Source organism: Amblyomma maculatum, chromosome 1 (assembly GCF_055883805.1).
Source record: "Amblyomma maculatum isolate TAMU_Amacu chromosome 1, ASM5588380v1, whole genome shotgun sequence".
Taxonomy (NCBI): Eukaryota; Metazoa; Arthropoda; class Arachnida; order Ixodida; family Ixodidae; genus Amblyomma; species Amblyomma maculatum.
The window spans coordinates 331,745,985-331,763,607 of NC_139344.1; the positions used below are offsets into that span (position 1 = coordinate 331,745,985).

Here is a 17,623-nt window from a genome sequence, read left to right on the forward strand (position 1 = left end):
AACGACAACAAAGCAAGGTGTGGACTCACATGCGCTACAAAGGCTTGTGCAAAAAACTGCTACATTGGTATTTCGGACCGTATAAATTCCTGCACTACCTAAACAGCGTCAGAATGTGACTGTCAGTCTTCGGCGTCAGCGGCCTGAAATTGTGATCTGGTGCGCTGAAAGCTGTACTTTTTGCGTGACTGAGCACTGTGTCAACGTTGCGTTTCACAACCTTGACGTTTCCCGCAAATGAGGACTTGACTTATTGTACAGTTCACCTCATCCCTCATTTCTTCTTTTTTTTCTTTTCTTTTCACCCTGTCATCAAGACTACGTTTTTCTTTTGCGAAGGAGGGAGGGGTGGGGGGGGGGGGGAATAATGCCACGTGCCTAGCACCGCGCTGCCGCCGCGCTTGAGGACAATGACAACGAAGCGGCCTTGGCTCGAGAGGCGCACTAAGGCTGAACTCTGATATCAGTGCTGGAACCCGACACGATTCTCGGGTTCTCACCTACCTGTACTTTCACGGCTCCTTGGGACTTAAGTCGTGACAATGTATATGTGCATACCAAGCAAACTCACATATATTCCTTAGAGGCAATTTTCTGACCCCTTCATGTTTGAGAGAGAGTCTGCTATGCACAGATGTGAAGAAAAGTTGGCATACTGGTTCATACTGAAAGGCATAGCACAAAAATAGACGCAAGACGAACAGGAAGAGACAAGTGCTCGTCTCTATGATGCTCTTCCTGTTTGCCTTGCATCTGGTTTTGTGCTGCACCTTCCAATATGTACAAATGTGAGTAAATACATTGTACACCTTGTTCCTGCAGCCTACAAAGGCCTTCAAGCTTAAACCACACAACTTTGTCACACAGAGAGCAACACGAATGCCGAATGTAGCACTACAAAAAACACTGCACTTAATTCCAGTACACAATTCACATTAGCATCACATGCATTTAAATAGTGAGTGTGACTCACCACCTGTTGCCAAACCTCGGACTTCTCTGAGGCGTGAAGAAAGTGTCCCCGCCATTCCAAAGGACCTCCCAACAAGAGGAACCACTGCTGAATCTGAAGCCGTCCTGCCTTTAGACACCACAGGTGACTCCTTTGTGGGCATGTTTGTCGACTGAGGCTCCAGCTTCTTGTCTGACTTTTCAGAAGTTTTCCCGTCAGGCTCCTTCCCATCATCTGCAGCACCCGCACCTTCCGCCACTGTCAGCTTTCCGCCAGCCCCGTGACAACCGGGATCGTGGGAGACCGAACGGAACACAGTGTCCTTCTTCTTCGAACTGCCGCCAAAGAGGCCAGGAATTCCACCAGCGACCAAATCCTGCAGGCTGACGGGAGCCTTTGTGACAGTCGGCGATGCGCCACTGACCGTGGCTCTCCGGTGGATGGCGGCTCGTGACCGAGGAGGAAAGACCTGTGCCCGTATGGATGATGGCGCCGCAACTGAGGTAGTTGTGGTAGACGTGGCGCTCTGCACGGCTGCATCTGGCAGAAAGGCAGAGTCGTCGTCTTCGACTTCTCGCAGCGCCGCTCTAAAATGGCAAGGAGAAAAAATGAACTCAGCCCAGTCCACTTGCAGAGCGACCTTTGAACCAGTCACCTAAGACCTTCATTTCCATTACGTCCCAAAGTGATAATTACTAATGAAGTTTTATAAGCAATGTATCAAATTTTTAAGAGGCAGGCTGACTACTCTTTCAAGCCGCAATTTGGCACAGGTGTTTAGCATTCCCTAAGAAGCGTCATAATAAGGAAGAAGACATACTCGATGCAAGAGCCTGACATGTTCTTTCAGAGCATGAAGTAAACTTCCACTTTTTTTGCAACCCACACAAAGCTGCTGCGATGTGTGTAAACCCAGAAGCACAAAATTCATAAGCTGGTGAATGCTCTTAAACCTCGGGACAAAATTTCCCGGATGTTCTCAATAAGCTTTGGAAGACTTCTAGCCAAGAAAACTGAGAAGGTGTTGTTAAAGTTTTTGCATGCCTTGGGCTTGAAGGTTCTGGCTGTGCCTTTACGGGAAAGACTTCTTCGATGCTGACTGGCTGGACACCGTTCTCCGGCCACATCACCTTGCCATAGGTGACCTTCTTTAGTGGAATCCTGTATGGCCTCAGGACTATGACCTGCATATGGTCGCACACAGTGCAAAGAAACAACTCAGGAACGGATGAGGAGCAAGTCCTGCCCACCCCAGCACCGTTTTGTCATTCTACAGAAATTAAGCGAAGTTCATCACACACACACCCACCTGCCCCAAGATGTTTGTGTGCCGAGGCCTCTTCTTTAAGGTGAGCAGCACTTCCGTGGGATGCTCCTGAAGCATGTACACCAAGTGCTTCAGCTGCCATCCCACCTGGCGCAAGCAAAACCACAGAGAGAATAATTTAGGCGGCAGAAATAAGCTGACACAGCCATCACACTGCAAAGAGCACTGACCCTATAGTCAACTCCCAGCCAACTTGGCGCTAACTGAATGCAAGCGTGACTCAGCCTACGTGCACCTTATGACAGTGCTACACGGTACAATCCCCTACACCATGGGGAAAGGACGACTTACCACAGTCTGGTAGTTAATCTGAACAATTTCGTCGCCCACGTCCACCTTGCCACATCGGTGGCTGGGGCTCTGAAACTTGACGCCGCCAACCACATGGATGCCAGAGTAAGATGAATTGATCTGCATGCCCTGTGAGCAACAAGGAAGAAAAATAAAATCATCACCCTACTCCTTCACAGTCAAAATTATTATTTATTATGGTTATCAATATCGCTGGCAGAATGATTACAGCAAGAACAGATCTGCACCTGAAAGCACTGCCTTCCTTCATTCTCATTCATAAAGTAAAGGAATTCGAACAATGAAATGCAACCCAGCACATGCCACGAATTGGACAAACAAAACAACTGGGTGCATTTAAGAGACTTACTTGTGGCTAATACCTTGTGGTTAATGCCATGGGCCTTCAAGGCCCATGGCATTGCCGAATTAAATTTGTTGCCGCTTCTGAACTGGTTGTCTGTGCTTGTATTGAATTTCATTTCATTTCATTTTATTACCTGACAGACACATGAGGGGTATCACATAAGGGGTGGGTACATATATTTTGATGAGCAAGTGTTAACACAAAGAAACATGACTGGTAACATTATTGGAAATGAATGTGATAGCTGCGATGTCGTTAGGTAAGTCATTCCAGTCTGCTGCAGAACGGGAAAAGAATGATGCCACAAAAGTGGTAGTATGGGCATGAGGTCGAGAAACTTGAAAAGAATGACGAGTGCGATGAGATATGCGGACTGGAGGGACAATGTAGGGTGCGTGGTCTAGTGAACTATGGAAAAATTTATGAAACAAGCAAAGGCTGACAATACGGCAACAAAGAGATAAGGGCAATAAGTCGGATTCAGCTTTCGACCCTGACACACTGATGTAAGAATATGACGAATGAATAAATCTGGCTGCTCTGTTTTGTACTGATTCAAGTGAATTTATAAGGTAAGCTTGGTGCGGGCTTCAAATGAATGAGGCATATTTTAATTCTTGTCTGACAAGAGATTTATATGCTAATAACTTTGCATGCTTAGAGGCTTGGCTGAGATGACGTCTTAAAAATCCAAGTGTTTTATTAGCAGACGAAATGATGTTCGTAATGTGTGTGCTCCAGGATAAGTCACTACGCCTAAATACTTGTATGATAGAGACAGCTGTACAGGGACCTTAGCTATTACGTATGGGAAATGAAGTGGGTTGTGCTGATGAGTGAAGGACAAGATTTTACATTTATGAGTGTTAAGTACCATGAACCAATTGGCACACCATTCCTGAATGCAGTTAAGGTCGTCTTGAAGAGATGTGTGGTCAGAAGCATTAATAGCTTGGCGATAAATTACACAATCATCGGCAAACATGCAAATATTTCTACATAATTTTGTTGGTAAATCATTAATATGAATTAAAAACAAAAACAAACCAAGGACAGACCCTTGCGGGACACCTGATGTTACTGGAATAGTACTGGAATTGTGATTGTTAACAGTGACGTACTGTGAGCAGTTAGTATTAACACGCACGCTGAAACTTTTTTGTACTGAGTGTTGACACCTGCAGTAAAATACTGTTAATTAGAATTGGTAATTAATATTAAACACCAATTTCATTACCATTATTAGCTACCTCAATTTTTCCTGAATGCAGTGATACCGTTATCAGTCATTATGTGACCTTTGTCATCGCATCTGATGTTTGTGGACATCACCTCCACATACTGACGATGACAAGTTTTTGTTTCTATGGGTCTTCGAATGTTTGCACAATAAAATTGTACTTTTCCATTGTTTCACACCGCCAGATCCTGTGAACCTACCACGACTACAGACCATTTATGCACAAAGTTTGCGAACATGTGAGGACGGACAACATTCCAAAACGAAGCTACATTAGCACTTTTCCTAAAAGCATTCTTTTTTAAAGTGAGCAGCATAAAGAATTCACCATCAAAACCTCATTCATGGAACGAGAAGCAGGAAAACCATCTTGTGACAACAGGAATAGCTAAGCAGTGTACTTACTTGGCTTTCATTACTGTAATTATGTTCTACTCTTAGCGCTAAAAAACATTCCATAACAGCACACATTAATGCAAAACGACCAGTAGTTATAATTCTGTGGATAAGGCTATGCTCAGAACTTGTAGATGCGTAGACTGAGACAGATAATGTAATCCAGTTGCTACAATCTAACATTAAACAGCAAGATCTATACCCTCACTAACCATGCTACACAGCAATTAAGACACAAGCTACAAAAGTGACCAAGGCAATGTGTCCATGATAGAGAAAGGCAAGGAAGACGGGATTCCTGATAATGCAAAGTAAAATGAACAAGGGTTGAGTGAAAACCTCACTCTGTTAGCCAACATCTTGACAAGAGGACTCATCTCAACATGCTGGCTAACGGACTGAGGTTCCCCCTTAACACCTAGTTCATATTGGTTAGTTTGGTTTACAGGGTTTAACGTCTCAAGGCGAATCAGGCTATGAGGGATGCCATAACGAGTGCTCGAATATTTCAACCATGTGGGGTTCTTTAGCGTACACTGATAGTGCATAATACATGAGCGTGTTGCTTTGCGGCTGGGATCTAATCACTCGTTCTTTGTTTCAGCAGTCGACTGCGCTAACCACTGGGCTACTGTAGAGGGCCTTGTTCACCTTGTTTTGTGCTGTTAAGATGAGGTATAATAAGGTATAATTAGAAGCCATGTGTGCTACCTTTTTCTTAGGGCAGGAAATAGAGCACCGACAGATTAAGGCTGCAAAGAGCAGAAGGGAAAGCCCGTCGCCACCTGACGTGAGTTGCGAGGTAACGTTATGCATACCCATTCCTCGTCAGTCTTTTTCTTCACAGTGGCTACATCTAGGGAAGCTGGCTGAATGATGAGGGAGTCGTGGCACTCTTGGATGATGATATCACAAATGTCAGCCAGGTTATAGCACTGCAGTAAAATAAGAAAGAGGGGGGTGGGGGAGGAGAAGAGAGAGTTATTTAATGTCAACAACCCAGGTAAACTGCCAGTAAGCATATAGCATCTTTTCCTAGCCACCCCCCCCCCCCCCCCTCCCCTTGCTGATAAATGGAAATCAATATAGAGCCAAGCACTAAATAACATGTTTGAATGCTTCTCAGAGAAAGCCCTCGTTACCAACGTGCACTAAGCGACCACAGTGTTATCACATTTTGAGAAGTTCTTTTCTGACCATGAACTGCCTCAAATGATAACTTCTCAACGCAATAATGCAAATGAAAAAAAATTGCTATGTGAAGCCCAAAGAGAAAGAACAGTTGTAAAAGTATGGGTACTGACAGCGACACTCTGACATAACAGTGCAAGAATAACGATAGACAGTCGATGACAAAATGCAGGTGTGTTGATTTGGTGACAACCCCTCGCGTTTCAGACACAATGTTAATCTTGTAATTGGTGTTTGTTCAGCCTACATCCCATTCCCTTAGTTGAAATGAGAAAAGGGAAAAGAAGGGCACAGCTTTGTGCTACATGAGTAAAAAGACAAAAAAAGTAACAAGGTTTAAGCATCCAGCCAGAGTGTGCAACAAGCCAGGCTATAGAAGAAAGAGCAAGGGAAGGCATAAGGCAAAGCTTTCGTGGCACTTACACTGCTCTGTATGACAGCGTAAGGCTTGGCTGCAAAATGGTCTCGCTGTGCTGTAGATGCCAGCTCAATGCCCAGTTTCAACACCGTCTGCCGAATGTTGGTATAGCGCTCCTGGCCTTCAAAGGGCGCCCTGCAAGTCAAAACAAGGTTAAGGGCTGTACCATCCAATCACCCTGGCAAAGACTACCATAGTCACTACACAGACCATTTTGCTGCCTTCGGTGGATGGCCTAGCACGAATGGTGATGCTAACAATAACATGACTGCTAGGCTCGATAACAAGGCCCACAAGCCATTCTTGACAGACGTGACATGCCATGTTGCACAGACATGCCATATATCACGTTATATGGGTCTGCTACATGGACAGATGATAAGTATTCACGTCAAGCATGGTCCACTTATAGGAGCATTCCCCATGCATTTCAATACCACAGAACACTGCCCATATTTCGCTGCACAGCTGAAAAACTAAACCGCATCACTCAATAAGACAAATAAATAAAGGAAAACCTGACAGTGCACCTTGTTTACGAGGGTCAAAATAAACATGAAATATTTGCAATGCATTGCTTCGTGCCATGCAGCGATGCGAGGGAAAAACTTTGCCGCGGTATACCCTGCATCTCTGGTACAACAGCTGTGTTGCTCAAGTGCCTCGCCACATAAACTCTAATAATGTCGCCCCCACTTCCCCATCTCCACCACTTCCCATAGCTTCACCACCAAACAGCGCCTGCTCCATACGTTGCCATCACTTGGATGGCAACACCCACTGCTAAACTGCGGCTTATTTTATGGCCTAGAAGACCGAAAAGCGCGACTACTAGAACATAGACATGATGTTCATGTTCTCTTGACTGACATATGGCAAAAAATGCAGACACAGCTCAGGTTAGCACGTAGGGCAGTAGTATATCGGCAGCACAAGACAAAATTCTTTCTTGTGCAGTGTGCCAGCATCACAACGATTTCTAGTGGCTCAGGTGTGTAGGCAACTTTACCTTGTAAGCTGTTCACGCCCGAACCACTGAGAAGCCCTCCTTCCTCTTTGCTCTTGCTTCATACGCCATCATAATTACACCACTTTCACCATCATCAGCTAGGCTGCGTCCACGTTAGGATAAAGGCCTCACCCACTGATTTCCGATAACCTCTGCCCATAACCTAAAGCAGAAGAAAAACTGCGCTTTCAGTTAGTGGAGAAGGTGGTGGAGTGTTTCTCTCACCTGTCCAACCAGGAGACAAATGCCTTGACAGAGAGCAGTACTTCAGAGACGTCAGCCAGGATGCTGGTGGCAATCTTGATGGCATTTTCTTGATCCGTCGTTGATATGCGCTTGATGTCATTGTAGACACTGCGAGCCCGGCAGCCTAGCTTCAGTGCCAATGACTGCAGGTTCTCCGTGATCAGCTTGTAGTGCTGCAAGTTTCACACAGGACAGCTGGTGAGTTAGGGCCTTTCTCCGAGGTGCATTGATTGTGTAAAATTGGCCAACTAAAGCCAACCACCTGGTATCACCTTGATGTAATACCATGGAAGAGGTCTTTAAGGTAATACAATGAAAGTGAATAAAATAATGCTTCCGTGTACTGTCCATTAAGCCACCTCTCCAAAATGATATTGAACTCTTTGAAAAAGAAACGGCACCCCATTTATAGAACTGCTGCATCCAGGTCACTTTGTGGCCGTCTATTTAGTGCTCACCCTTTCCCTGCCAAGCGCATATATCCCATGTAACGCCTACAAAGAATATGGCTGCTGGATAGCACAGTTAAGCCCACCAACCTTCATTTGTCCCAGTTTTAAGCTTATAAGGCTTCAATTCATCCCTAGCTTTCCATTGGCTGATGTACAACTACAGCTGAACACTGACAATTCGAACTTGAAGAGGTCTGTACATAGGCTGAAATTAAGCAGAACTCAAATTAAGGGGGCTTTTTAACGCATTTGGTGTTGGTTGAAACAAAGAAGGTAAGGGCACGTTTGTAGATTTAAAGGGATATTAAAGAATTCTCTTTATAATTATTTTGACGAAACACTCCGATAGCAACAACTGCAGATTAAGCAGTGCTGAGTTAGATACTTTGAATCATAAGTGCGGAGCCAGTCCCACGCTGCCTGGGAATACTCTCCAAGCATGCATGTCTTCTGCCTTCTACGGTCACGATGTTGAATTTCACCACGAGGCATCTAACTTACCCCTTCAGTAGTCGGACAGACTAAAATAATCCATCTGATCTTGCTTCCATGGCAAGGTGCTACTTGCCAAGCATGTGCCGCATCACAACCGTTAGGTGCAACCAGCACACGCACCTTTACTGGCACTGCATTTTGACGTGACAATGTTCACTTCAAAAGGCACACAAGGAGAGTTTCCCCTCCAGCATGTTTTCGACATTATGACAGCACCAAGGATAGTAGAGGATACATGCCTGCCAATGAACTTGCTTTGATCTGAGTGGCACGATCACAGCTCGATTAAGCAGCACAATGTTTAAAGTGCCGTTGGTTTGCACGGTGCAAAATAAAGACCCATGTTCCCCAATCAATTCATCCCACAGTAGCAAAGTATCAGGCCTGTGAACAGCTTGTGCTAGGTACCCGGAGGCATTGTGCATTGAACTCCGCATCTACAACTGCACACAAACATGCCACACTAACCAGCTGACGTAGATGGTCGACAGCCTCGAGGATGAGTTCCTGGTGGCCAACCTTGGAGATGTTGAGGCTGGTGAGATCGTCTGGGCCCAGCGTGAGCAAGTGGTGGCCATCGATGTTGTTGTTGAGGAAGAAGTGCACATAAGGGATGATAATGTCGTCCAGGCCTGCACGAGTGAAACAAGGGCGCAGAAAATGCATTAAAAGAGCTGTGGTAGTCCTGAAGCTGCCAGACACCTACTAAGGCAGCTAGCTGCAGCCTGCATTGCTGTTACCACAGGCCCATGCCCGACAGCCACAGGTAACTGCCGCTAGCCTCGCCACAGTTTCCAAAACCCTTATCAGACACTGCACTGCAGTATAAATGCTTCTCACGCTGACCCCAGCCATACCAATATTGCACCCAAAAGCACTGTCGTGTACGAAGGCACAAAAATATGTTTTCCAAATACTTCAGGAACACCAGCCTGCATAACGAAAGTTTTGCAAAACATCCGCACCTCCTAATGGAGCATGCCACAGTGAATGAAAGTTCTCCGAGCACACTAAATTATGTACAGCCTTTGACAAAAATATACGGCCCAAGGGGTTCAATTCTAAGCACTCTAAGCCCCTGGAAACAATACTGAAATACATAGGTAAGCATAGAGAAGAATGGGGACTAGATTTGTCATCGACTAGATCTCAAACAGAGCAGATGCGTACTGAGCCCTGTTACGAGGCTTAGAAGAAAAACCCTTGGGCTGTACAAAAGCTCAGCTTCTGTGCTGCTGTCTCTAAGCCATAGCACCACACAATACAACAAGAGATTGATGAAAAATATGACTGCATTCCTTCCGAGCAAAGTTTCCTGCACTGTGTTCCAAAAAGTAAATTGTTTTGCCTGTGCTAAAGGATTGTCAAGTTGTACACAATCATTATAAAGAAGGAAACTCTGCAAATAGCAGGCAATTCATAAGAAGCAGCAGTCCTGTGATTGCACAATGCACTAACATTTCAGTCCTTTTGGGAGAGCTATGAAGGACCTTCACAAGCACAAATATATCTTGCATGTTAATACACATCCGGCAACAAAAGGAGGGTATGTTCTACTAATATTATGTAATTTTATTTTCTGGACCATTAAAAGTATATGCATGTTTATCACTTCAATATGTAATACCCAGCACTGACATCGGGCAACAATTCCTCCATTTCTACACCTCCCATTAATACTCACAATGATAACGGCCGTCTAAATAAAAGTAAGGAGTCTAAACCTTTGTTCTGCATGAGGGGGTGAGGGTAGACCTCAAGTTTGCTTTATTTATTGCTTTATTTAAATGTTTACGAATTCTGTTTATAGTTTTTTTTGTGTTATGTGATGTATTTAGTAATGCATAAAGAAACTAAATTAAATGGGCAACTTTATATAAAAACACATATATAAGGAGTGACCAACTACATCAAAAGCCTTTGCGCATTCTGTTGATTAATCATAATTATTGAACAGACGGTCAATATGGCTCCTGTTGGGACATGACTGGTCCAGGTCACTCAAAGGAAATGCTTTGTGGCTGGCTCAAAGGCCAGCTAGCTCAGCCAGGGCCTGATTAAGAAATATGGGGGGCCTGAGCTAATGCATACATAGGCCCCCTTCCCCACTGCCCACCTCTGCACTACACTAATTTAATTTTAAGTGCACTAAATATTTGAAATTAGGAGGACGCTTAAGCTTCGCCTTCAGAAATAGTGCCTTGAATACCGGCTTGTCATTTTATGAATTTTTGTCATTGAGAGACTGACAGAGTTTGGGAAAGCGTTAAATGTCTTTAGTTGGTTTGGTTTTTGGGAAAAGGAAGGCGTAGTACCTGCCTCACTTCACAGTGAAGTTTTGCAACGAGGGCTTCCTGGGTGTCACCGCATTGCTCACTGGGCCATTGCTGAGTGCATGTTTTGCTACCACGGCGGTACCAGCAGTGGAACCGGTTTGCAACAACCCAGAGAGCAGGCATTTCGACATCTTCCTCGCCTGATGCAAAGGTCTATAGTACTTACAGTCAACAGCATACAATTGCAGGTACATATCGGTTAGAATCCCTACAGTAGCAAACTAGCCTCTAATTTGACTAGCAGATTGATGCTAAATGGGAACAGAAATGGTTTGACACCCCACTGAGCTCTGTGTAAAAACGGCTGTATAACAATCTTATATGAAACCACATTCATATTTTTTCCGACACATTTTTCTAACAAGTTTTTCAACTTTCAGCCCAACAAAGAGCCCGATATGCTTTCCTGTACAGTAACAAAATGCGATCAACAAGATTTATGCGACTGTAATGTAGTAGTATTAGTTTTACAGGACATAAACGCAACCACCAATGCTTAGGGAAGGAGAAAATAAAGGACTTGTCCGGGAGGCACTGCGGCAGCTCCTTTCTAGTTCCTATTTTGAACGCGGATGAGAAGGAACAATGGAACTGTTAAGTGGTGGAAGGCGCCCGTGGTGGTGGTGGCGGGAAAAAAGCAACATTTTCTTCCTCATTTCACATATTGTCCCCTTTTACATGCAAGAAATCAGTGCAGGTTAAAGATCCCCAGGTGGTCGAAATTACTCTGTAGCCCTTCACTAAGGCTCCTCTTTCTCTTTTCCATTACAGTGTAGTTCAGGTGTCCACAGAAACAAGTGTGACAGACACTGTGCCTTTCCCTTCTTGTGAACCAATTATTATTATTATTATTATCATCGTCGTCGTCGTCGTCGTCATCATCATCATCATCATTATTATTATTATTATTACGGATATTTAGATATCGCTTTCCTTGCACAACTTCCTCCTCTCGCTCCACTGGGAGTACCCCACTGAATCTTCCTTCTCTTAACTGCTGTCATGTGAGAGTAGATATAAATTTTCTGTACAAACTCCTTCTTGGCCATTCCCATTCCCCTCTGGACAGAATGCAGAGGTTGTTTAACTCTTTTTGTCTTCACCTTGACAACTTCCGAAACTCGCTCTATTCCTTTACATTGGATGTTCGTAGTGTTGTATTCTAAACAGTACTTTACCACATATAACTTCCACTTTCTATCCTAAATATTGTATTTACTTACACTTTTGCTTTTTCTGCTGTTCAATGCTGTTTGTATTTTGAACTGCCTTTTATCCGTTTCTTATTTATATTTTAACTTTAAACTTTATATTCTAATCTTACTGTCCCGCATTCAATTGTATTCCTTTATTGTATTTTCCTGTATTTCTAACCTGTGTTTTAGGTACAACGCACTTGTTGTGCCTGGAATGGTTGTTTATTTTATAATCAATGACCGTTATTTGATCATTTTCTCTATCGTTTTTTTTTTCGTGGTGCTCTAAAATTTTCACACCACGCCTACAAGACATGCTACTCACTGATTTCATTCTCTCCGTGACTCTTTTCGTCTCAATTTCATTTTAAGTATTATTTTTTTCTGCTTTTGTGCTTTTATCTGTGTGTGTAAAACTTGTGTGTGCATTTTTTTATTTGTGCTGCAGCACGAACACCATATGGTTGTTCCTGCGCACATTAAATAAGGATTGATTGATTGATTGATTGATTGATTGATTATCATTATTATTTTACATCTTAGTGTGATAGCAGCAAAGGCCTCGTTTAGCGGAAAATCTAGCGCTGTCAGCTTTGTGAGTTAAAAATCAAGGGCATAGCTCTGGCAGGTTGCAGTTGGCAGATGATATGGTTGGGTAATGATCGGTCAGCAGGTTGCAAGACGTCACAAGACCATAGGACATGGCAGGAGTTGCTAACCCAGGCTTTTCTTTTGAGCTCAGTGGTTGAGATGAGACAGTAATGGTCAACTTGATGTTATATTCCTAGACTTCAGCACAGCTTTTGATAAAGTCCCTCATAATAAATTAATTTTAAAACTTAGCAATTGGCCTTCCTGACATGTTGGTTATCTGGATTTCAGGCTATTTAACTAACTACAAACAGTATGTATCAATCAATGGAGAGGAATCGTATGGTCTTGCAGTCACTTCTATAGTGCCCCAAGGAAGTGTACTCGGGCCTTTATTACTTCTTATCTATATTAATGATATTGTTCACGCAGTTGTTCCTGGCGTGGAGAATCATTTGTTTGCAGATGACTGCAATACTGTGCTGGGATATTAAATGCTCTAATCAGCAAACTGATCTTGATATTTCTCTAACGTCCTTACATGTTACCAGAAATGGGGCATGGTCATAAATTAAGAAAAGAGCAATTTCCTTCGTGTGACACGTAAAAAAAAAAAAAAAAAAAAAAAAATATCCCAGGTATCACCCTGAGCAATCACCATTTCATGAAGTATCCAGTTTTAAATAATTAGGTGTAACATTAACTAACAACCTGTCCTGGAATTCACATGTTGAAAATATCTGCTCGCCGCATCTCGCATGCTATGTTTGCAAAACAAACTTTCGAAAGCCCCGCTGAAGTTAAATTACTCGCCTATAATTCACTAATCAGGCCTAAGCTCCAGTATGAATGCGTGGTGTGGGATCCTTATACTAAAAGCAATGTTAAAAACTTGAAAAAGCTCAAAGAAAAGCTGTAAGATTTATTTATTCAAAGTTTTCCCCATTTTGTTTTTTATCTGCTCTTATGAATATTAAAAATATCCAACCCCTTGAGACACGAAAAAAAAGTATCCGTGGAGAATTCCTTTCCTTGCTCATAAATAACAAGTTGGTGCTTGATGGTGCACCCTAAGTATCCTTTTTCACTACATGACCTACACGTCACCCTCATCCTAGTGCCCTTACTCCATACTTTGCTCGCACTGACACATTTAATTTTTCCTTTTTTCCACGTACCATTACAGAGTGGAATTTCCCACACAATGATTGACAGCGCAGAGTGATGCTGTATGTTTCACTTTGTTTATTTTGTTTTTCATTTTACTTTGTGCTTTTGTATCTGTGATATCTACTTATGTATTTGTTCTGCTTGGATCTGTACAATGATCTGCAGTATGAAAAAAATAAAAATAAATTTAAAAAAAGTGAAACCTTCCAGAACCCTTGGGCAATTAATAAGACAGCCTACTTTCAGGCCACACAGGCACATCTGTATGGCTTGGTTAAATAGAGGCTTTATAGGTACCTATGTCAATTGCAAGATAAGCAATTAGAAAAGGGGATGAACTCAAATGAGAATACACGAGAGGAGCTGCAGACGAGATCTATTAACATTATCGCATCATATCCTGAAAGGTGGAGATTAATTGATGGCAAACTATGAAAGACTCTTCCCAATCTGTAAGCAAATGCAGATTACCAGATAAAAACAGGGCCCCCTTGGGTAGCAGGGAATTCGTTTTTGCACGACAGATCCCCAATTGATCAAGCTGAATGAAGTTACATAAGCCTCATCTCCTTTTTCTGGTTTTCTTGCTTGTTTCAGTCCATATGGTTCCATGTAATTCGCATGTTACAATAAATGGAACCCTTTCCCCAGGGGCCTGCCGTGGTCATGCAGTAGCCTGTGCTCAACCGCTCTGCCCAAGGATGCAGGATTGAATCCCGGCCGCCGCAGCGACCACTTTTCGAAAAGTAAGGTGCCCGTGTGCTGTCACTGCACGTCAAAGAACTCTAGGTGGTAGAAATTTCCCGAACCCTCCACTACGGCATCTCTCCTACCATAAACCAACCTTTCCTCAGGTGTCGGTGATGAGGAGCTGTCGAAGGAAGGGGGGGGGGGGGGGGGGGCAGACTCCTTCGCACACGCACCCATTAATCCATCGCTGAGCACAGTCCCACTGTGCTTTACTTTAATAATGTCCTAGAACTGAAGAATCTGTCGGAAACTTGTGCACAAGCATTTGGAGGCTGGGGGGTGCTGCCCCTTTGGAGAAATGTTGCAGGGATGGTCACGCATTTGTTCCCCCTGTTCCGGAGCCCCTGTATACAAGTGCTTACCAGTCAAACTGCACGATCAGAATATTCTTTACCAGCAGCCACGCTATGAAGCATTCTTGCTGCCAATTACCTCCAGTCATGGCTACCACCCACCCTTACAAGTATTTCTCCCTCCAGCTACAGCTCAGTTCGAGAACGGAACAAAAAAAGAAGACTAACTTATTTTCAGTCTGCACATCAGTTCTGTCGTAGCTTGCTCCTAGCAATATTCAACATTCCTTCAAACATAAATTTTAATCTATGCAAGTTGCTAATGTCAATGCAAATCGACATTCTGCATGCCATGCGCCGAGTACAAGATATGTATGACGGCAACTTTATACTGCAACCTGCAACTTCGGTTATGCATACGGTCAAAAAAAAAAAAAAAGAAGAAGAAAAGAAAGAAAGCAGCTGAATAATTACAAACAGCAAATTAGGTCACGGCTTGTCCGCGACAAGAGCCTTATTGTTTCACTGCTGTTTAATGACAGCTTTCAACTACGTAATGTGCGCCTAAGCAAGCTACAAGGACGACAATAAGAACGACCTTCCTCCCCCCCCCCCCCCCCCCTTTTTTTTTTAACATAGTTCTTTACCTCTCCGACTTACTTTCTCCGAGCACGACGTCGCTGGAAAAACTCTTGGCAAATAACAAGTAGCCCGAAAGCAAGAACCCAAGCGACGTGCGCAACAGCGTACAAAGAAACCGCTTCCCGCCGCCCGTGTCTGCAAGCCACGACAAAAAAAGGAAAAAGCGACAGCACGCAGGCAGTCGGAAGCGACGCGCTCTTAATGAGCGCGCAGTATGACTGGCGCGGTAGACCTTGAGTCATCGCGGCGCGAAGCAGCCGCGTCTAATCACCTGACTCACACTAAACAGAAGAGCGGGCACGACAGGCTCGCGCGAAATACACTCATACACAAAATGAATGATGCCAGCCGCGGGAACACCTCACAGGCTGTACTAAGTTCGCAGAGCAGTCGAATGAACACTTAAGTCTAGCACTGTCACGAGGTTACGGAGACGAGCTGCAGGAGAACAAATAGCCATGCGAAAGTAGTCCAAACTTTTAAGGAAAGTCTACACTCGCAAAAATCGATATCGCTTTATAATCCCTGAGAAAGACTCCTCAGACCCCGACTGCGAGTTCTCTCCGACCCCTCTTCATCCGGTGATGTGGTCCTACGTTGGTTTCGTTCCCACGGTTGAAAAAAAAAAAAGTAAACGGAGGCAACGACGGGCGGCAGGCACTGCGACGATCGCAAGCGCAACCAAATCAAATTTCCCTGTGTTCGCGCATGGAGTTTTTCTGCGCTTCAGATGCGCCGGCGCTGGAATGACCACAATGCATAACCTCATTGGCCGGTGACACGGCGGTGTTCGGTAAAAAGAAACCGCGCTATTTAACCAGTATGCAAAATACGGATGACGTAAGCACCACTGAACTGCCCGACTGTGTTTACAAGCACTTGCGAGAAATCCTTTCATACGACGCCGCAATTGACAAGCGCTTTTCTGAGAAGAGCGCGCCGTCGATGTAGTGAGCCGCCGTCCCTTTAAACGGTCGATTTCACGCTAACTCGACCAGCGTTAAGAAGCGCGCAATATTCCACTACGCTAGCAATAGTCTAGCCGGTTTTGACGAAAACCGTCGAAAGCATTCTTCAACTGCGGAGTGCTTAAATCTCGTCGACAGTAAACAGCGATAAACGGAAGAACTCGACCAGATCAAAAATTCCTTCGCAGCGAACATCACCTAGCTAGCGCTACGGTCAACTCCCTTCGACAGCGGATAGCGCGAGACCAATGCACGAGATCGCGTGAATACAGCAGCCCATTTATGCATCTAGGATAATCCGGTATGCTTTCAAAGACGTTACAAACCTAATTCCCGATAGAATTAATGAGTAATTACCTCTTAACCAGTCTGCGACGTGCTCCGGTGTCCATTCTGCTATGTTGATATACGCCATCTTCCCCCTACTACCGTCGCTCGCCGTAAGGTGGCGCCCACTGACTCATGCGCAGTCGGCCGAGGTCCGCTTTCAGTTTCGGAGCGGCCGTGCGCACAGTGCAGGTGCGTCTTCCGGTGTCGAACTTGTTATTTACGCAACCACGCATTTAGATTAGCCCCGGACCGGCGACGCTTCTGTAGCGGTCACACATGAAATACTGCCTTTCCGCTCGCGTGAATGTTCTTCCGGGGCAAATAGCTGGTATATATGAAATGCCATGAATCGCTACGGCATGTCCTTCTTTTATTTAATTTTATTTTTTTTTTGTATCAGCATTTCGCTCAGTATCCAAAAAAAAAAAAAAGTAACAACTTACTTTTCTGAAACAAAAAAAAAAAAAATGTCCTGCAGCCTTCTACTTTTACTTTGTTCCTGGAAATGCAGTCAAAAGCGCGTTGCGTCGTTGGTGGTGTCGGTTCGCACATATACTCACAAAGCGAAACTTCGTTATAAAGAATTTTCAATGCTGACCATTATTTTTGAAAAAAATTCGATGTCGTTAAACATTTCTATGTTACTTATTACAAGAATGTTTGAAGTCAAGGGTCTGACGGAATCCCGTCTGGTCCGGATAGTGCATGATGAAAGTGGAACACACCGACCAAAAGAATGAAGATGGAAGACGTTCCGGCTCCCGAACAGGAGCCTTGTTCACAATAATGTGTTGGCCGTACGCCTTGCAAATATTCTCCAAGTCAAAGGCCTGACGGAATCCCGTCTGGTCGGGGTGGTGCACGATGAATGTGGAAGAGACCGACAAAAAATGGTCTTGGTTTGTGAGGTTTAACGTCCCACAGCGGACAAAACATTTTGGTCAGTGTGTTCCACTTTCCTCA

The 17,623-nt window shown here is 44.1% G+C and overlaps 1 protein-coding gene across 1 annotated transcript in view; it reads right to left on the reverse strand.

Annotated features, from left to right (window-relative positions):
- The window catches only part of cnk (connector enhancer of ksr), a 53,186-nt gene extending 36,376 nt beyond the window's left edge, over window positions 1-16,810 (reverse strand). Inside the window, exons 1-9 of the mRNA XM_084587315.1 lie at window positions 16,688-16,810; window positions 8,853-9,016; window positions 7,417-7,610; window positions 6,188-6,317; window positions 5,392-5,508; window positions 2,571-2,699; window positions 2,262-2,366; window positions 1,997-2,136; window positions 974-1,539 (exon numbers count right to left, since the gene is read on the reverse strand). Of these exons, the coding sequence (XP_084443441.1) occupies window positions 974-1,539; window positions 1,997-2,136; window positions 2,262-2,366; window positions 2,571-2,699; window positions 5,392-5,508; window positions 6,188-6,317; window positions 7,417-7,610; window positions 8,853-9,016; window positions 16,688-16,745 (1,603 nt within the window). The 5' untranslated portion in view covers window positions 16,746-16,810. The remainder of the gene's footprint in view (window positions 1-973; window positions 1,540-1,996; window positions 2,137-2,261; window positions 2,367-2,570; window positions 2,700-5,391; window positions 5,509-6,187; window positions 6,318-7,416; window positions 7,611-8,852; window positions 9,017-16,687) is intronic.
- Between the last annotated feature and the right edge of the window lie 813 nt (window positions 16,811-17,623).